The sequence below is a fragment of the Papaver somniferum genome, unplaced genomic scaffold (genome assembly GCF_003573695.1).
Source record: "Papaver somniferum cultivar HN1 unplaced genomic scaffold, ASM357369v1 unplaced-scaffold_21, whole genome shotgun sequence".
In the NCBI taxonomy this organism is placed as follows: Eukaryota; Viridiplantae; Streptophyta; class Magnoliopsida; order Ranunculales; family Papaveraceae; genus Papaver; species Papaver somniferum.
Window position 1 is genome coordinate 13195072 of NW_020631041.1, and position 21222 is coordinate 13216293.

The 21222-nt window shown below is 40.1% G+C and overlaps 2 protein-coding genes across 2 annotated transcripts; one reads left to right on the top strand and one right to left on the bottom strand.

The window, feature by feature from the left end:
* Positions 1–3786: 3786 nt before the first annotated feature.
* On the bottom strand, positions 3787–4801 carry LOC113339399. Its single transcript, XM_026584683.1, has 2 exons — positions 4593–4801; positions 3787–4457 (listed from the first exon to the last, which is right to left on the bottom strand). The coding sequence occupies exons 1-2, from the start codon at positions 4660–4662 to the stop codon at positions 3997–3999; spliced, it is 531 nt and encodes a 176-aa protein (XP_026440468.1). The 5' UTR covers positions 4663–4801; the 3' UTR covers positions 3787–3996.
* Positions 4802–12299: 7498 nt separating this feature from the next.
* On the top strand, positions 12300–13327 carry LOC113339835 (mulatexin-like). The gene is made up of 2 exons (XM_026585064.1): positions 12300–12450; positions 12555–13327. Exons 1-2 carry the CDS (start codon positions 12378–12380, stop codon positions 13106–13108), a joined length of 627 nt encoding a protein of 208 aa, XP_026440849.1. The 5' UTR covers positions 12300–12377; the 3' UTR covers positions 13109–13327.
* The last annotated feature ends 7895 nt before the right edge of the window (positions 13328–21222 follow it).

Here is a 21222-nt window from a genome sequence, read left to right on the forward strand (position 1 = left end):
ACCAAGGATTACTACAACTTGATTACTTTAATCCATCTCAACTCCTTCAACTCTGGCAACAAAAAAAGAAAAAAAGAAAATACACGTCCACCAATTACTTTTTGCATTACAAACTAAACATCATAGAAATGTACTCCCAAACTAAGGACAAAAACAAAAACTTGACCATAAAATGTATTCACTACAATGTACAGGACAATAGTATAGCCTAATGTCCCTGCTACCTCGCGCCAAAACATTGTTACTGACTTTCTTATTAAAACCCAACACTTAACGAAATGAGAAATTAACTTTACACAGAGTCATTATAAAAGTGAGACAAGAAATTAAAACCAAAGGATATATCTAAATCAAACTTGACGAGTCGCAATAACGTTGACATTCCAGAGAGAGTTAAAGAGAACTACTGTAACAAAACAATGATTTTCCTGCTTTTTTACATACTTCAACTATAGTAGTACTCACAGCAAGTCAAGATTACTGAAAATAGGGGAACATAAAACAAAACCCAATAGGCCATAACAAAAATCTTTGGTAGTTCTGCACATGTTTGGTGAATGCATCTGAAATTTTACATTTCGTGTATCATTTTCAAGTCATATAAATTACATAAAAGAACCACAAACCAACCTTCCATGGTTAAATAGCAAGAAACAAATGTGGGCAGATTTAATAGTCTCCAATGATGCACTTGAAATGATCTTTTGCTTTTTTATAGTTATTGTACCCCAAGGTTTTTCTGTGATTAAAAATAAAACGAATTCAACATTAGATATCATGTATAATGCGCGATAGAGTGACCTGCATTAAGAGGCGTTATGATGGAGTTTTTATAGAAGTACATAACAAATAAAACATAAGATGTGACTTACCTTCTGGATGGTTGTAATTCTTCTTTCCCACATCACTGAGCTTAATCTCAATCGCACCTTCCACCTATAATTCCGCTGGATGATTGAATTCAGTTTACTAATCAGAAAATAGAACAACAATACACTAATCTCAATGAATAGGTCAACACTACTAAGAAACTCACGAAAAACTAACATGCAAAGAAAATCATCTTAAGATTAGTTTTTTTTTTTTTTTTGAGATTTGAACACATTCAGATATATCGATTCTTTAGTCTACTTATATGTTTGTTTTCTTATCTTATTTTACGTTTCTTTCTTTTGTCAAATCAGGAGACTTCACATCCTTGCAAAGGTCTGTCATTTCCCTTGACTACGGATCAACACCATTATAAATTAATATATGCAGTTTTTGATTGTTCAACTTTACTCACTTAAGATTTTACGGGGATGGAGATATCAATTTGCATCCCTTGACAAATAGATATAAGCAATTAATTAGGATTGGCAGACTCGTAAAGAAAATGCAAACTCTTATAGAAATTCACCACTAACAAAATGAACTCGATCATCCTTATTTGTGATTACAACCACAGGTTAGTGTGAGAGACAAATACCCATGAAGGTCCTAGATGAGCTATATAATGCAACCAACCATTTATAAATCACTAATAGAATATTTGTGCGAGTACCTGTAGTGTATTTTAGTGAACACAGATCACATTTAAAGATACCTGCAACACAAAAGACGAACACAGATCAGAAAAACATCAAGCCAAACATTCAGAGAAGGGGTGGGGAAACTGGAGGTGGAAGGATTAGGGTTTATTGATTCAGAGAAACAAAGAAACCGAAAAGAAATGGATAAGGGTTTACCAATAACAAAAATCGTTCATGGAAATTTATAACACAGAATACTTACGATTCTAATAATCAAACTTTCCCTTTCTTCAGCTTCTTAGTTCCTTCCTCGGCATCAGTCAGTCAAAACCCTAATTAAACCCGACAAAATAAACACATTAAACAGGGGAAAATAAACAAAAACCCTTCATCAAACTTATCAAAAAAGCAAATACAAAATTGAGATACAAACTAACAGCAAATACAAACCCTTCCTCCAACTGTGAAAAGAGAAGGACTTTTTTTGTTGCGCAGATTAGGTTAGATTGCTAACGGGATTGCAAATAGAGTGTTTTAACCCCTTGACCAATAGAGTATCGCCAAGTGTCCTCTCCATGTTTAATGTGAGAACTCTTCTCTCAACCCTCGTGAAATCTCTTCTCTCAGCGATTGTAGCCCTCACGAAAACTCTTCTCTCAGCGATTGTGTAAACTATTCTCTCAACGATTGTGTAAACTATTCTCTCGTTGAACGGTGACGCTCACCATTCAACGTGGGGCTCATATGAGTTAGGATTTTAAAGGAGTTAGATTTCATCATTTCTTGACGATACAACCAATTAAAACATATAAAATAATAATGCTAACACAATAATACCATGTTGTAATTTACACAAAAACTAACGAATTAGTGTATGGATTCGACACTATAAAAGAGCAAAGTATATACTTATATCAACTGTAACTGCAGCACTGTTAGCTTGGCAACTGAATCTTAATACAGTATAAAACAAGTTAATCTGGAATATCTTAGCATCTGCGATTCTTTGGTGCACTTGGAAGGAAAGAAATGCGAGAGTCTTCACAAACAAAGCTAATACTAAGGAGCATGTTATACATATGATCAGATACAATTTGTTCGAATGGGCGTTGGGTATCAAGGATTTCGAAGATGTCTCTTTTAACTCTGTTGTTGAGAGCTGGGTCAATGTATATTTTTCCTCCTTAGACTGTTTCAGGTTTTTTTTTTTTATGGTTTTTGACTTGTTTTGTCAAGTCTTTTTTCCTTCTTTTTTTCTTTCTTTTCCCTGGGCGGTTCAAGCCTCTCGTACCGCTTTTCTGATTAAAAAATTTCTTTATTGATCAAAAAAAAAATACTTATATCAACTCTAATAGCCAGCTGCATCTGACCCAATGTTACCACGAGTTACGCATTCCATCACAACGAAGAAGATTTTGGTTAAACAGGAAGAAACCATTTTTTTTTTGGCTCGGTAAGTTTTTTTTTTAATGAAATAATAAGTACAAAGTACAAACCCCAGCAAAGAAACATCTACATTCAGTAGTCAATATTAGGTCTAGAGATTTTTCTAACAAAGAAAGAAAGTAATCAAATTAAAATATAGAGAAGATAAGAAGTAAATAAAGGAACTGTATTAATGGTGGAGAGATCGGTTACTTTTGATTAGATGGTGATTTGCCAAAAACAAAAGCTTGGGTTTTTATTGAACCGAAAAACGTATGCATTCAACCCACTGCCTAATAATCAAGTATAGTGAATGGTTTTTTTATAGAAACCAAAGCTTGCGTTTTCTCCCACTGTTAAATAAGTGGTATAACATGTAAAAAATCCATACCAGATCCAGCCACCACTAAATGACACGTTATAGTGAATGGTTTTTGCCCGCTTGAGAAATAGACCAAGTATTTCCCGCATTCACTTGGCCTACAACCAATATAAAAGAACTGCAGTAGTTGCAAATATTCTAAAGAGTTAAACATGCCACTTCCACTCGAAACATTAGGAGAACCTTTGGACTTGGTGGTGGAGATCGAGGTACTGAGTTCGTGTGTTTTTTCCTTCTATAGTCCAGATTCTGGATCCCACAGACACGAGGGGATGCCAAAAGCTAATCCCACAAAAACGAGGGGATCTAGGAACTGGTAACCTTTATTCCAAAACTGGAAGTCGTGTACTGGGTAGCCGGTGTTGCTATTCTCTGCTGTCCAGACCGAGTATATTGATGTTTCACCGGAATGGTCGAACTGTCAATGTCTCCAATGATGTTAAATTAAGTTGTTAACAAGCCCATCCCTTTCCCTAATGAGAAAATTTTATTAGATTGAAACTGAAATGGTACACATGTAGCTTCATCAACCCTTGTCAAATGTGATATCGCCATCGGTACTACAATCGAAAGAGAAGAATACATACGTTTACATAATGAAAACAAAGATAAAATTGAATTACATGCTGCTCATTGCTTGTATTCCAATATCATATAATTAGCTGCCGCTGTAGCTAATCAGTAACCAAGAGCATCCATAACTGAATCCATAATTGATGGGGTACTGCTCCTGCAACAACACTCGCACAATAACGAAGACAAATCTTCTTTTCTGCACGAAACTTTCGCCAATCTAGTCTTCAATTTCGAACATTCACTTCTGCAACCAGATGTACAAACACTACAATCATTATCACCGGGCATGACAATCTCTGAATAAATTTGACCGGTTCTGCATATATTTGACGGAGCTGCCGGTGGAGATGGGACTGGTACTGGGGGTTTAGGTGCGCAACAACACATGCATTCATGACTCCGATCTGGGAGAAATGGAGGAGATGCCCCTGAGCACACAAGCGTAATAATCCCACTGCCAACATCTGAACATACACTTATACATTTTTTTTCACATCCGGCACAACTCTTGGCGTATTGAAGGTTAAAAAGTTGCTCAGGTTTACATTGGGCTGATACCGTCTCTACATTAGGAAACGTAAAAGAAAAATCATTAGCAAACTACAAAGAATAACAGCTATATCAAAGATAATGTGGATCCAACATCTACTATAAACACTAGAAAAGGTGTAATTCTATGTCGTTGAGCGATAACTTACCAAAATAGACAGACAGAGCTAGCATAGCAAAGAGAAAAATCCTAATCGGAGAAGCCTTCAAAGACATCATGATCAAAGTGATCGACTTAGAATATAACTTTAGTGGTAGATGAATTGATCAAATATTAGGCTATTTATAGAGAATAATAAGCCTCGATTAAGCCTTCTGGATAGGGTACCAATGCTTTTTTAAACATGATCGTGCGAATCTCTACTTAAATGAACCTTGAACAAAAATATGTCTAGCTGGATACATATAACTAAAAAAACGAATCGAAATCGAAGAATACTAGATTTGTGCCCGTGCTACGCAGCTGGCATTTTTTTCTTTTAACTTGGTGAGCACGGGTTTTGTCCCGCCTCGTGGTTATATATTTTTGATTTAGTGTGCGCGGGGTTTACCCCATTCCATGACAGTGCATTTTTTATTTGGTGTGCGCGGGGCGACCCCTCCCCGCCCTGTGGAGATGCATTTTTCAATTGGTAAGCGCGGGGTTTGCCCCGTCCCGTGGGGATGTATTTTTCATTTGATGTGACGGGAAAATACACTAAACAAGTGGAGAATATTTTATTTATTTTCTCCTTTTATTTTCGTAGAAAACATGTGTAAATATGTAGATTTTTTTTCCCGAAAAAAGAGTCCTAATATGGTAGGTATACGGAGGTGCGCTTGAAAGTGGGGGGTGTGCTGTCCTTATTGAGCCCTTCCTCATAAGGATTCCCTACTTGAAATTCCAAACACGGTAAGTTAGGTTTTCCTTTTGAGTGTGTAATTTTTAAACCAATCATACATTGTCAAGTGTCCTCACCTAAATATTGTGAGGTCATGAATTCCAAATTGAATTTGTTTTTTTTTAAAATATTTTTCTATTCTTTTTAAACCAATCATACGTTACCAAGTGTCCTCACTAAAATGCTCGTTTCACAAAACTCAAAAAAAAACCCTATTTCGGCCAATAAGAAATGAGTGTTTCCTCACCGCTCAATGTGGGAGTTTTATTTGTCTAGGTCTTTAAGTCTTTAGATTCACCATCAACAAGCACATGATGTGTTTTCTATCTTCTTTGAGCATAAAATTTACTACTTAGATAAACCCACATGTATTTTTCAAATTAATAATTTACTTAATTTTATTGAATCTACAGGCGGGACATGTGATGAATTAAAAATCAAATTTGAATCATTTTTTTGAAGCATAAAATTTGAGTCATTTGACAGAGTAATACAACAAAAGAAATAAAAAATTAAGTTTTTGGTTTACTCATAAAATTATTGTAGTTACGTGTAAATTTTTATGAATATGAAATATTTAACAGAGAATCGAAACAAAAGTAGAAAATAAACTAAGGGGACTACCCACCTGTTTCTGTCACATTTCCTTTTTTTTTGTTTTTTTTTAATTGATTTGTCCGAGGGAAAAAATCAAAATTGGTTTGATCTAGATCTGTTTTTGTGACAAATTAAATTTATCAGGTGTGAAGGTATCTTATGTATTATTCGCTCTAAAAAGTGTCGTTTTTCCTTGATATAATCTTGTTCTCGACATCCAGAATCTCAGCTCTTTCAGAGCCATATGCCATACATAAATGTAAGCTGTAAGCTCAACTAACTAAAATTTGGTGGATCAATTGGAATCAAACAAAATAGACAGAGAGATTCCGATATGGCGAGTCATAAACCATGTGAACAGTCAGGAAACTTTGACGCTTGTCGTATAAAAAAATGTTACACAACATGAGACTTGTTGATTCGTGTTCTTCGCTATTTCACCTTGGGATGCTGTAACAAGTCGGAAGATTTTTTATTATCGTCGCACTACGATGCACGCGAGTACACAAGGGAAACACGTACAAATGGGGTGGCGCCAGATTATATATTTCATGTAGCATGCATGTGAAATAGAGCATCTTGTTATTGCATGGTTAAGTTTTGGCGTATGTATCTAGTTATTCTAATGTTTCTTAGGAAGACGTATAGATCGATTAAGAGATGAAGCTGCATGCATCACGACCATGTATGACTATTATGATCCACTTAGTAGTTCCTAATAAGTTTTCTAAAAAAACAATTCAGGAATTCATACACGTTAAAGAGCAAAAGGGAATGCATTTGACTAAATGTCATGTGACAAGTATTTTCGACTCCACGAAACAAATCCACGATTTTGTCAAATAATCATATAATTTTGTACTAATTTATTTCGCTATTTAATATAAGTAAAGTTTAGATTACATTGAAGTGAATAAGCAGACAATGGCTATTTTTAGAATATTTCAGAACTTTTGAGTTATATACTGTTAGAGAAAATGATTACTCGTTCCTGATCAGCACCACCTTGTAAGAAAAATATTTCTATAACACCCCATCTTAGACTATCTGTAAACTGCTATCTAGTGTGGACTTTTTTTTTTGATGATCTTCCGGGAAGTTGTTGTTAAGTGTCCGCAGTGATACCCGTTAAAAATCCCATAATAGCTAAATGGAAACAATATCGATGAATGATCAGGTCATTACAAACCATGATTACGAAGCTCCCGCCATTTCAACCATTTTTCCTATTCATAAAAAAACACCAGATTTTTATGCACTGTTCCTCGAGCATGTTATACGATCTGACTGTGAAGCACACTTTTGTTTTAGTTTTTCCATTTCTCTTCGACAGACATGTATAAATCGGTACATTGACACTCAAATTTTGTTTTTCTCCAACTATGTGAGCACGTCATAAGAAAAAAGACGTCATGTACCATGTTAACATATAACATGTTAATAAGCATCTTGTTCTTGTTCATGCATCCCTGTATGTTTTGGCATATATATATAAAAATGAATTTCGCTGTAGTTGTTTTGTTTTATTCTTGGGAAAATGTATAGATCCAGTCAGAGACAAAATACGACTCGTATTTTGTTTGTTCCACTTAATTAAGTCAGAAAACTTTGGAAGATGCAAACAAAACAATAAACGTACAGCTTCCGAGTAAGTGAGGGATTTTTCTTTTTTTTTTTAGTACCCAGAAATGTTTTCAGGTACAAAACACAATCAGTTTGATGATGATAAAAACTAGAATTTTACATAAAATAAGTATAAATATGAGAGACACGAATTTAACGTGGTTTGACAAATTATGCATACATTCATGGACAAATCCCCGTAGGGAGAGATATTTCATTGATGTGATTGGTACAATTGATTTCTGATCCCTTTTAGGGTTTGCTGGTGTATTTTCGTCTATCAGGACGTGTCCCTTTAGGGTTATAATTCCCCTATGTTTACACAATTGAAAACTGGGTTTAACCCTAATTTCGAGATAAACTTCATATGGAAGTAATTTGACCAGAAAGTCATCTGGAACATTCCAGAACTTCCCTCCAGCAACTTGGTCAGCAAGTCATCCAGAAACTTCCAGAATTTTTTCTAGAGATTTTGCACTGGATCAGTGGATACGGGCCAAACTGTCATGGGATGGCGGGATAGACCATCAACTTTAACTAGCATGGTTGACTTTCGCTGTTGACTGTGACTGTCGATCTTTGACTGGCAGACTTCCTTAACTGGAAAGATGGCGGAAAACTGGTTGGCAGCGCGGCTGACAACTTGGCTGGAATACTAGATGGCAGCGCGGGTGGCAACACGGTTGGAAACTGGCTGGAAATGCTGTTGGCAACACAGTTGGAAACTGGCTGGAAGCGCGGCCAGCAACTTGGCTCCGACAATTTACTTTGACCATTGACCGCTCGTTGACTTTGACTATTGACCGTCCGGAAGATTCGGTAGCCTGCACATTGAGTTGGTTGGCTGAATGGCAGACTTGAATGACGGCCAAATTGTGGTTTCATCAACAATCTGGTCCAATATTGTGGCATTTTTATTCCTGGTACAAACATCTCCCCCTCTAACCTCTAACTTGTTTTGGGGTTAAGAAGTTCCGTTTCTCTTGGTCAATGACAGAATTCGCCCCCAAGTGTGGATTATTGTTGTTGAAGTGATAAGTTGGCTTGGCTTGACTCGAAGTGGTCGGCTTAGCTCGTGATGACGGCTCGTCTTGGGATGAGCGGTTGAACTTCCGAATTTAGCCGCCGGTATAGTAGTCCGCTGGCGGACATGTCTGCCGGCTTAGTTCACCGGCCTTTATGCTGCTGATTTTTTTTTTCTTTTCTCAAAACTTTTTGCCACGATTTTTCCGAACTGTTGCCTTTACTCTTGAAGTTTCTGTAACAGTTTTCGAAAATGTTATCTTTTTCTTAAAAAGTTTTACGACAGTATTTCTGAATTGTTTTCTTTCCTCCGAACCTTCTAGTAACAGTTTTTCTGGTATTGTTGCCTTTTCCTAGGGACCCTCGTACGACTTTTCTGCAATACTTTTGTGATTCTTTCTGGAACCTTCTGTGATGCTTTTCTGGAGGCTTCTAGGGTTTACTATCGTACGGTAGGTGATGCAGGTAGCTGATGCAAGAGGTTTGAAATGCAAGCAGCTTGATAACCTTAACGAACTTTTAGGCAGCGATTTCGACGAACTTTGACCTCGAACTTGTTGCCGTCGAAACTGTCAGGGAATATTTTCAATGATCTTTGTAGTAGTATAAAGTCGACGGCTTCCTCTGTTAATGGTTTTAGCAAACCTCGAATTTCAAAACTAGACTGCAGCAGTTGTGATCAACTGGAGTACAATAACTACGATATTAGACGCGATCAGTTGGACTATAAAAATTACGTTTAATTGGGCTGCAGTAGCTGCGATCAACTGGAAGATATGGGATCACCTTGTCTGATGCCTCTGGTAGATGAGATGAATCCATGCGGTGTACATTGATGTTTACCGAGTATGTGACTGACTTGATACATGACATGATATATTCTACAAAAATTGATGGAAACCCAAGTTTTGTGAAGGCTTTGTTGATGAATCCCCAGTCAAGGCTATCATAGGCTTTCTGGTCTTGAGAGTTATTTTGGGGTTTTTTTGTAGTTGTTGAAGGGAAGATTATCTTGAATGCCAACAACAAGAAGGTAAAGTAAAGGAGGGAAGATTATCTTGAATTCCAATAACACGAAAGTAAAGTAAATCAGAAATTAACAACAACTGGAGCTAATATCAAAGGGAAGATTTATTGGCAAATTAGTCGGTTACAAAAAAAATTAAGTTTGAAAAATAATTCATTAGTTAAAGGTTGTCAAATATTGTTAACTAGGTTAAATTATTAGCTAGTTAAGAGGTGGCACATATTTTGAGTATGTGCCTCTTTCCCATCCTAGCCGAATGTATGGGTTGTCATAGACACAACAAATAATAAAGATATTTTCCACTAATTAACTTGTAATATAGCGGTAGTAAGAGATTGTTCCCATAGAGAGATGTGTAATTGATAGGTTATTTGAATCAGCAAAATAAAGTAAATAACAAAAGGGGATTGGTTTTAAGATAAATAAAAAGACAATAAGAAGAAAAGAGATGATTAAGGAATCCTTCGCCGTTACCAAGCGATAGATGGATTAGTATACTTATCTATCGTTCGTAAGAACCATTCATCACCAACCGTAGAATAACAGTTAGATCAGTGTTATTCTCAAAACTCATTCTATCACTGGATACAGAAGTTCTCGACTACTAGATTTTATCCAAAGAACCACCAAGTAGTAGATCACTCAAGGTGTAATCCAATCGAACGCCTTAATCTTTGTGAATTAAGGTTGACCCCAATAGTTAAACTCTTAGATCAAGGTTTCACTACAAGAACATGAGTCTATTGCTACACTATTTTGCCACATATCAACAAAGATTGAGGCAATAGGTAGGTTTTAGCCTCACTGCATAACATGTGTGGCATTAGGTGAGAGCTTTTTCCACAACTATAAATAGTCGAGGCAAAATAATACCTTTTTGCCTCATGTAACTTTTAATTGTAGCAATAAATCTATTTTATGCCACATCGGTGTGGCAATATGAGCAAAATAGAGTATTTAATAAAAGTTTGACTCCCTTTTGGTGCACCAATTTCTATAAATAAATATAAGTGAATATAATGATATTTTTTTAAAACAAAAAAAATTAAATCGTGTTACTTCACGTGATATCACAAGCGCCCATGAACAAAACCAACATTATCTGTGGATGTCGAATTTCCCTCTGAAAGCCCACAAAGCTCGCCCACGCACCCAAAGTTTTTGGATACTCTCAAATAGAACACTTTCAGTTTTTTCTCTCCGAAATGGAAGAAAAAAGAAAATCTCTGTAAACCCTGAAAAATTCTAATCTTCTACTCGAATTATAACTCGTTCTCTCGAAATTTCGAAATCCTTATTATTTCAAGACTTGAAGTCTTTAATTTTCTATAACAGACATTAAAAGGTGTAAACCCTAGTTTTCCATTCCTCACCTTTTTAGTCTATTGCTCCATAGATCATCATAAATTATTCTTGGAATTTTATTTCATAAGTTTTTGTCAACAAATCTACACAGTACTTCGGATTTATTTGGTTTTTCTTGTTCTCGTCACTCTCCAGAAGCTCAAAGCAGGTATATTTTCTCTCCTTCTCTATATGTAATTTCAATTCCAAAAGGGATTTGCTTTAATTTGGGTTTTTGATATGCTAATTTCTTTTTCTGTTTTTTGTTTTTGTTTCTGAAGATGGAATTTGAGAAAGAGTAAGTTTTCAATACTTATTATCTTTCCTTTTCTTGTAAGGTTTCTGTAATTTTGGCAAAATTTCTTTTGTGTTTAGTTTTCATATTTGATTGTTAGGGCTATTCAATTTGATTCTTGTTTTATTGATACATATGGTTTTGCATTTGTGATTCGTTTTTCTGATCTATTGATACACCAACTTTCTTGTAGTGTGGTGATAAGAAATTTTGAATTTGAATGAGTTAATCTCGCTCAGTATTTTGCTCCTTTCCGTCGCACTTCTTCAACTTCTCTTGGACTTGGGTACTTGAATACTTGGAATACTTCTCTTCCTATCTCTTTTCAAAATGAAAACCTAAGTTAATAAAATGAAATAGTTTATGTATTTTTTATTTGGTGTGCGCGGGACATAATATACAACATCTAAGTTAATAAAATGAAATAGTTGATGAAACAGTATTCAAAGATGAATCACGCTATTTCTTTACTTAATATATCTGTTACATATTAGTTATTTTTTACTCTATATGTCGTTAGTATATGGTAGGCATTCACTATTTATGAAGTCTATATATAGACAAAAGATGAATCCCCGAGTTTCTCTTTTGAACACGATTTCCATACTAACACAGTTTACTTAATTAAGCCGGAAACAAAGAATTTCACGACTTGAATGATACGTGATTTTTTTCCCAGAGGTTTAACGGAAGTATTATTGTCCATCTGTAACGGTATTACTAATGTACAATTAAGTATTTTGGTGTAAAGACAGTGTAAAGAAATCATTTAGGTTAAAACTCTGATAGAAGTGTTGTCCGCCTATTTTTTGGTTGACGCTGTTAGTAACTAACCGTTAAGTACTTGATGTAAACAAAGTATAACGCAATTTTAAATATTCCAACCAATAAAATTATGCCAAGTGTCCTCACCATAGCTTCTACACTAGAAAAGGCTTGTCTCGCCCAGTAGGAAAAGAGGGCTTCATCACCGTTCAATGTGAGAGCTTATTTTGTTAAGGCGTTTAAGGGAAAGATTTATTAGTATATCCTTTAGTAGCCAAGCAATGTGTGTAAGTTTTGATTTTAGGTTCTATAAATAGAGTAACATTTGTTCATAGAAAACATCTCATAGCCATCCTTCATAAAACACGCCATCATCATAATGTCTTTCAAGAGTTTTCCAATTGGTTTTGGTTTGTTTGTCTTCGGGATTCTTTCTTTCAATGCATACTCAGGTAACACACATTTAGCTCTTCCTCGGCATCGTTTCACTGAGTTATTAAAGTGATTGCAGATTGCAGTCATTCTAATCTTTTTTTTTCTTTTCTTTTTGGTGCAGAGGTAGCATCAGCTCAAAGTTGTCTACCAGGGCAATATTCATTCACTTTTATCATGACCCTAAGTTGTAATGGCTGTAACGCGAAATGTAGCGGTTGGTGTTCCTTAAAAGGATTACCATCTTACAATTTTTGCAATGGCGGAGGTTTTGGTGTGAAATCATGTTTGTGTTGTTGTGGAACAAAAACACAACCACCAAAACCGCAGCCGCCGGTACCTAGGCCAGCCCCACCACCACCATCACCTCCACCTCCATCCCCACCACCGCCACCTCCTCCATCACCTCCACCTCCATCTCCACCACCGCCACCTCCACCAAGAGATCGACAAGATTTGTGCGACCTTTCTGATATATCTTTATCAAGACAAGAAACAACTTGCGCAACTTGTACAGAGGCTGGTTGTGTTAGTGATTGTGCTACATACGGAGCTCCATTCCTTTTACAGTCGTGCTCTCCAACTTCATTCTGCAGCTGTTGTTGCACTGCAAGTTCCCTTTCATCATCTACAAGGACTCGCAGAAGTGGTTCAACATTATTCAACGCAGCACAGTAAAGCTATCACGGTCATTAGCTAGCTGCATCCAGTGTGATGTGACCTCGAGCTGTCTTTGTGCCGGCCGTTTGATAATAAAAACAAGCAGCGTGTGCTTTATTGTGTTTGTTTAAGCATGTACTGATTCGTATTTTTCTTCTTCCATTCATGTTTTAATTTGTATCGGTATCCTAAAATGCTTGTGGACACACGAACTACGCGGGGTCCGAATGCCCGCAATCAATTGTTAAAGTCTAAAGAGATTACGATGATGATACCCTGATGTGGGTTCATTGGCTCAAAACCCACGGGTTTATCATGGCCTCCTCCAACTTCCCCGTGCGTAGCGATTATGCATGGGGTACAAATATAAAAGGAAAGCAACATATATAAGCAAATGCATGCGGAACTAAATGAATGTAAAGTGCTGAAATGTAAATAAGACCAAGGTTTACGTGGTTCAGCACTAAGGCCTACATCCACGGGGTTTGTTGTTCTACTATATTATTCACGGTTACACGAATAGTTGAATGACTTGGGGTTTACATATTTCTCTCCACTATGGGATTCCTTACCTTTGCTATTCTCTCTCTCTCTCTCCTGATGTTTTTTCGATCCCCTTCCCCCTTTGTGGAGATTGGGTATTTATAAGGTAGGAACGTGGGACCCATCTCTGAAGACCGTTGGAACCTTATCTTCTAGTGTCTTGTGTCCATCACGCAGAGGTCTGCGTTTCCCCCTCGATCCCGCGGAGGCATCTTCGCTCGTTCCATAGGTCGGTCGACACGTGCACTGAGCAGAGTGTTTAATGCGGGTGGTTGAGGGGTCTGCTCGTGTCAGACAAGTGTCTTCTGCCCCTGTCAGTCCGTGTCAGCTGACTTTCTCTCCACCGTTGATCTTGGCTCCTCTTCTGGGGATGAGATAAAGCAACTCCTAGGGGTTTATTTGGTGCTTCGCGACGCATCGTGTTTTGATGTCTTGGCTTGCATGCTTTCCACGTACCTTTCTGTATACACGTGTCCGATAGTGAGATATATGTGTACACAATTTGCCCCTTTTCTTCAGGCTTAACTGACTAATGGGTGCCTTGAAGAAAAACTATCGTCGCACATTCTTCTCACTCCTAATAACTTCTCCTAGATACTTGGGCACGTCTTTTATTCGTGCATTAACTGCTTATGTAACGGGCACGTTTTCCTATTTCTCCCTTAATTTCCTCTTTTCTTTCGGGTATTTTAAGGATAGAGAGGAAATTTATTTTCATTCTTCCTAAACACTCTCTCAGTTCATTCTTCCTTTAAGTTTCCTGCCTGCCTTCATTAAACCTGTGACCTTAAATTCTTTGTCAGTCTTCATTGCACCTGTGATCTTAAATTCTGTCAGTCTTTATTGCACCTGGGATCTTCCCCTGTTCGTTTCTTCTACTTGCTGTTTTTGCCGGTGAGTTTTTCTTTTCTTGATTTCACTGTTTTATGCCGTGTTGATTGTGAATTTTCTGCTATTGTTGTTCCTTGTTTGTGATGAAGAACTTTTCTGATGCTTGCATACTAGTTTGCCCCTGTTCTTCATCTTAAATTAAGGCAGCCATTACTTCGAGGGTGGAGTATTGAGATTGTATCCTAATTTTAGGGTTGCTATGTTTCGTGGTTGTATTGCTATGAATGTGTTTTTTGATTTTTGGTTATTGTGTAACCTGTTCTTGATTTTATTCTTTCCGCAGCCATGTCTGACCGTCCGCGGCCTACTTATGAGACTCCTGATTCTAGGTTGTCGAGATCTCCTCAGCGTCGAGAGTCTCAAGATGATGTTCGTCGGAGTCGAGTTTCTTCCGGAGCGAGAGCCTCGTCTTCTCGGGAAGAGATTCCTCCGATAATTCCGTCTGGCTCACGGAGAGTCTTTAATCACTCAATGGTGCGTCCTCGTGAAGAGACTCGGAGTACGCAGGCTCCTCCCCGCGCTGTTGCTTTTGACGTTCCTCCTTTACGTTCGTTAGTGCCCGAGCATCATCTACGGTCTTCTCCAACTTTTAAAGGGAAGAATACAAAGGGCGTAGCTCCTGCGGCTGGATCTTCAAAGAATCCCCCCGTGAAGAGAAAAGCGTCTGAAGCGTTTGTTAGTTCATCCGGCCCCGCCGAGGAGGAAGAGGCTGCTCCCTTGATACGCAGTGTTTTGTTAGCAGAGAAAAGTAACCTTCAAGCATATCGATCTTGAAATATTCAAGGAGAAGCATGAGCTCCAAGCCTTCGGGGTTCGTTTTTATGCCCCCGAGGATGATATTACGTATGAGCTGATCTCTAAGTACGAATTCGATGAATTTCACTTGTTAACGACGGTTGGGGCCTTCGAGGCTGGTCTGATGCTGCCGTTGTACAAATCGGGTGATTCCTTCTACTACGACGTGCTCGCTAGTCGTGAGGGTTCTTCCACAAATACTCATAGCCGTTCCGTATCCCAATTATCGGGGAATTATCTCCGCGCCCTGAAGGAATGCTATCTGCGGAGTAAGGGGGAAACGTCGATGACTGCTACGTCCCCAATCCCTTGGAGAAGGAATGGTACACTCCTGAGAATTTCAATAACTCCTTCGGTGATTACGTCAATAGCAGGAATCGCAAGCCGTGGAGTGTCAGCCTTCGGAATCTTCCTGCTCCTCGAGGCGAGATTCGTCTGTTAAATGAGGTCAGCGATGCCAAGCTGAAGTATGTTCCTGGCACGGAGGCGTCCAATCGTCGGAAACTCTTCCCCGCGCGAGAAAGGATCAAGCGCGATCATGACTACGAGTGGCACGCCACTGTCATTGAGATAGTAGGTCCGTGGGCTTACGGTTGGATTCCCGGTTCCCGCGGATGGCGGCCAACCGAGAATAGTAAGCCGCGCGAATCTCCTCCCGCTCGCTATGGAGATTTCTGCCCCTGGCGTCTGAACTTTGCGGGCATGAATTTTCCTTATGCCCTGGATGTCGTAGAGGGAGACGAGGAGGATGGTTCCGGTGCTATACTCCCATCGAAGAATATCTCAGCTGCTCAGGTACGCAGATTCTAGTTGTGTTTCGTTTTTATAACTTCCATCGGACGGGAAGAATAATTCCTTTGTGGTGTCGGTTTCAGGTATTGAAGAAGAAAATTAGGCCGAAGCAGTCTTCTACTATGGTGGTGGGCGAGGTTGAGGCCCAAGAAGAAGTTACTAGTCCTGTGAACGAAGAGTTTGCTGAGGACGAGATTACAGATGGGGAGGAACGTACTGGTACCTCCCCTATCAATGCCGAAGAAGAGGTCTTCGCTGGTCCCGCCGGTGATGGAGGAAGGAACAAGGGTGTAGTGGCGGATGATGTTGTCATCGAGGATGTTTCCGTCCCTGCTGGTGATGTCATGGATACCCTCCCCACTTCTCAAGAATTTTCTTTCGATCGGATGTATTCCACGGGGGAGTTCTTTGACGAAGCCCTCGATTTTCCCGAGGACTTCTCTTTACTTTCCCCTAATGACATTGGGATGTTCTTGGTGGTGATGGTAATGGTGATGCTGCTGTAGAAGGTGTTGGTGCGGAGGAGCCTGCTGTGCATGTAGGCGCGGGAGAACATGCCAACGTTCATGCTGAGGGGGTCGAGTCGGTCAAAGGAAAATCTGTTGTTGACGCGCCCGCCGATAGTCTTCCCCAGTCGCCGATGTCTGAGGGTGAGGATGCCATCATGAGTTGGTTTAAGGAGAAGAATCTTCTGTTTGTCTCTCATCCTGCTCCTGTGGTTGTTGGGGAAAAGGAATCAACCGCGTATACCCGTCGCATGATGGAGATGTCTTCGAAGGCGCAGGTGTCTGAAGCCTGGGGAAAAGGTTGACCGTTCCCGAAGCTACCCTCGTGCCGGAGCCTCCTACTTCTGTTGCCGATATGATGGCTATTGCCGACGGGTATCAATATGGCTTCCCGCAACAGCGTGTGCTGGAGGTAAATTTTCGTACATGCTTGTTCGTGAGAATAGGACGCTTCGGTTGAATAATGTTTTGTCATTTTGATGTGTAGATGATGAGGAGCGAGCATTGCAACCACGTGCTATATCAGTTCTTTAAAGCAAAATCTCTGAAGCTCGAGGCTAAGCTTCGTCATCGGGAAAAGGAATTATCTGCGGCGGAGGTGGAAATAGAAGAGCTGAAGAAAAGCCTTAAGGAGAAAGAAAAACTGGGTGAAGCAGAGGCTGATCTTCGTTCAGAACTTATTGCAGTGCGCGCTGAGTTAGAGCAAACTCGTAGCCAAGTTTCCACTTTCACAGGTTTGGTTCTTTTCCCTCGCCGTATGTCGTCATTCTTTTATCTCTTAGTTGTTCTGTCTGAGTCTCCCCACCCTATGTCCAGTGGGTGGCATCCCCGAGCTGGTATGGCTTCGAAACGAAAGAGCTCGGCAAAAATCTCGTATTAGAGATTTGGTTGAGAAGATTAAGAGTGAGGCTAGGAAATGGGATGCTCGGGCTGAAGTATGGCGCGCGCGGCATGTTCAGATGGTCGACATGCAAAATCTGTACAACCATGATCGTGCTTTATTTAATGGCACACTGCTGTGGACCAGTGATAATCTGCGGGAAGCCCGCGAGCGTACTTCCTTGTTGGAATCTAGGATTCAGCTATTGGAAGAAGAATTACAGACGGCGCGGTCCATTCCTCTTTCAGGGGTCCAAGATAATATGCTTGGTCTTGCCAGGGAACGAGATGATGCTCGTGCTGAAGTCTATGCTCTCAGCAATGCTCTTTCCGCGTCTCGTGCCGATGTAGCCCGTCTTGCTGAGTCTGAGAGGAATCTTGAAGTGTGCATGTATAGACTCAGCAAAGGGGTCTCAGAGATAAATAAAGAGGTCGACCACCTTCGTCATATGGACTCGATGAAGCAGGTAGAATTAGATGCCTGTCAATTTACTCTCACCAACCTTCAACTAGACTATAAGAAATTATCCGCGGAATATGATCATCTTGATGAAGCGCGAGATGCGGTTGTTAATGAATATGAAGAGGCTTCGGCTTGTGTCGAAGGTATAATCCCAATTCATCGAGTGTGATCTTGTTTGTTTTCTACGCTAACTCCGTGGTGTTGTCTTTTTCAGGGCTCGAGGAACGCCTTCGCGTCACAAATGAAGAACTTGAAAAGGCTCAATCTTCCTTAGCACAGCAAGAGGAACAAACCAATCACTTCAAGAATTTAGCAGCCACCCGCGAGGAGGCCGTTGGTGCTGCTTCCAGAGAAGTGAATCGGCTATCCTCGTTATTATCCCAAGCCCAACAGCGGACAACAGTTATTAAACATAAGGCTCGTTGTCAATTGGCTGAGGAGACGAACAAGATGCTGGAGAGGATAGAGCTTGGCCTAAGGAATGAACATGGTCTCGTGAAGAACTACCCTCGTCGTCCCGTTCCTGCTGCATTGCCCAGCTCCTCGGGCCCCTCTTCTGGTGGGAGCGTCCCATCAAGTCTTCGAAGAAAATCCTGACGACGGGACCGCCACCTAGGTAGAGATGGCAGCGTTCTGTAGGGTCCGCGGCATAATTGTGCTTTTTGTAACGATGTAAAAGGAATGTTTTTTGATTGTGTATCCTTGGCTTTGGCCGTTCACTTCTTGTAATCACCCTTTATGAAATGAATCCTCTTCTTGATATACCTACAATGTTTTTGTATTTTAAGTTTGTGAAAAATCAAAACAAAAGTTAAGTGTTTTTGAGTGCGATACGAAAGGAAGGTACCTTCGTGATCGTCTTGAGACCTGTCACCCCGCTGGCAAATCCTGGGCCAGAGGATTCCCAGACGGTGGGGGCCGGGGCAACGTTCTAGGATATGGGGCGTAAAATATGTACGCACCCATTCCGTCGACCCGTTGCCTTAAGATTGGTTGGGTATCTCTTTCTGCTGGGTGCCTTCCCCCTGGTCCTACACTTATGGACACTGATGGGGGAGCCCTGAGAGATTGTAGATTAACTACTTTCCCCAATATTGTAGGTAGATTCCACAGACTTGATAATTTGAAAGCTTGTTTAATTGATAAGTTGAGGTCTGCAATTCCTCTTCCAGAGATAGAAACATGTTGGGCGGGGAGGCTCCTTTCTTCTTCTGGTATATTCCCAGCAGATTCAAATCTGCGTTGCTTCTATGGGAAGTATGGTTTGAGCCATTTAGCATTCCAAGGATGCCGGAGGACCTCACCTTTTAGATTACGAAGGTAGTAAGAACCATTACCCGCAATGTCGTGGATCATAAACGGTCCTCCCCATGTAGGTGCTAACTTTCCCCATTTCTTTTCTTGCTGATATCGTGGGATTGTTCTCAACACATACTGTCCCTCTACAAAATTTCGTAGCTTTACCTTTTTGTTGTACTCCCTTGCTAGTCTTCGTTGATAATTTTCCATCTTTTGCAATGCTACTTCCCTTCTTCCCTCCAAGTCGTCCAACCTTTCTAACATCATATCTGTTGTTAGGTTTTTCTCCCAGGCTTCAGTCTTCGTGGTTGGCATGAGGATTTCTGTAGGTATGACTGCTTCAGCTCCATAAGTAAGAAGAAACGGGGATTCCCGGTAGCGGACCTTCGTGTTGTCCTGTATGCCCACAAGACATTGTGCAGTTGTTCGCACCATCTTCCCTTATGCTCGTCTAATTGTTTTTTGAGTATAAGGGCGAGGGTCTTGTTGGTAGCTTCCGCTTGTCCGTTGCTTTGAGGGTATAAGGGGGTGGACTTGTTCTTTCTTATTTTAAAGGTGTCGAAGAGCATGTCTATATTTTTTCCCTGTAATTGCTTGCCGTTATCAGACACAATTTCAGCAGGTATACCAAATCTGCAAATGATGTTCTGGAATATGAAAGTGAACACATCCGCGTCTCTGATCCTGGCCAAGGCCTTAGCCTCCACCCATTTACTGAAGTAGTCCGTGGCTACTATCAAAAATCGTCTCTTCCTGGATCCTTCGATGAAAGGCCCGACGATGTCTACTCCCCATTTTGCAAATGGCCACGGGCTATCGACAGAGTTTAACAATGTTGCCGGCGCGTGGATTTTTTTCGCGAAGCGCTGACATTCTTCGCATCGTCGGGACATCCTCGCAGCATCTTGTATCATGGTCGGCCAGTAATATCCTTGCGTTTTTGCCTTGTCAGCTAGTGATCTCATACCGCTATGATTCCCTGCGTCACCATAATGGATATCCTTTAGAATTCGATGCCCTTCTTTTCGGGATAAGCAGCGTAGTAATGGTCCGAGGAAAGATTTTCTATATAGGACCCCGTCCCGAAGATCGTATCTTCCCACTTTGGAGAGCGTCTTTCTAGCTTGCTTCCGATCCGCAGGTAGGCTTCCTTTGTCGAGGAAGCATGTATTGTCACCCTCCAGTCATCTTCATTGCTGAAATCTTCGTCTTGATTTGCTTTTGACAAGATTTCTTCATCAAAGTCGTTATGGATGTCTTCTCCTACTTGGTCTTCAATATTCTTCCATCGTATCTTGATTGGTAGCGAAGGAGAATTGAGATGCAATCGAAGGCTCGTATACCCTTGCTATTTTAATACCTTCGGCATTTTTATCCCTCAACATGATATGTATGCTAGGGCATCCGCATGCCTGAGGTCCCTTCTGCATAAGTGCCGGAACTTAATGTTCGGGATTTGTGAAGCCAATGTTTGGACCAATGCCATGTAAGCTGAAAGGGTGTCATCGTACACATTATATTCGAGCGCGATTTGCCGTATGACCAGCTGCGAATCACTTGTCAGCCTTACATCGGTTACCCCCATCTCTATTATTATACGTAGGGCATGTATGACAGCTTCGTATTCAACAATGTTATTGGTATGCTCTTTGAATTCCAATCTAAGTGCCTGTATGATCCTTTCTCCAGTTGGGGTGATGATGACAATACCTATTCCTGCCCCTTCCTTATTTTTAGATCCGTCGACGAAGACTTCCCATTGTCTATGACTCGCAGGTTCGAGGATATCCATTGGATCCTTGATTGCTTCCTCGGCTTCTGGTATTCCCTTGATCTCTTCGTCGTTGTCTAGAGGGAGGTCTGCTAAGAAATCTGCCAGAACTTGGGACTTCTGAGAATGTTGAATTTCATGAATGATGTTGAATTGGTCCAGATGGGTGTTCCATTTGGCTATTCGGCCCACT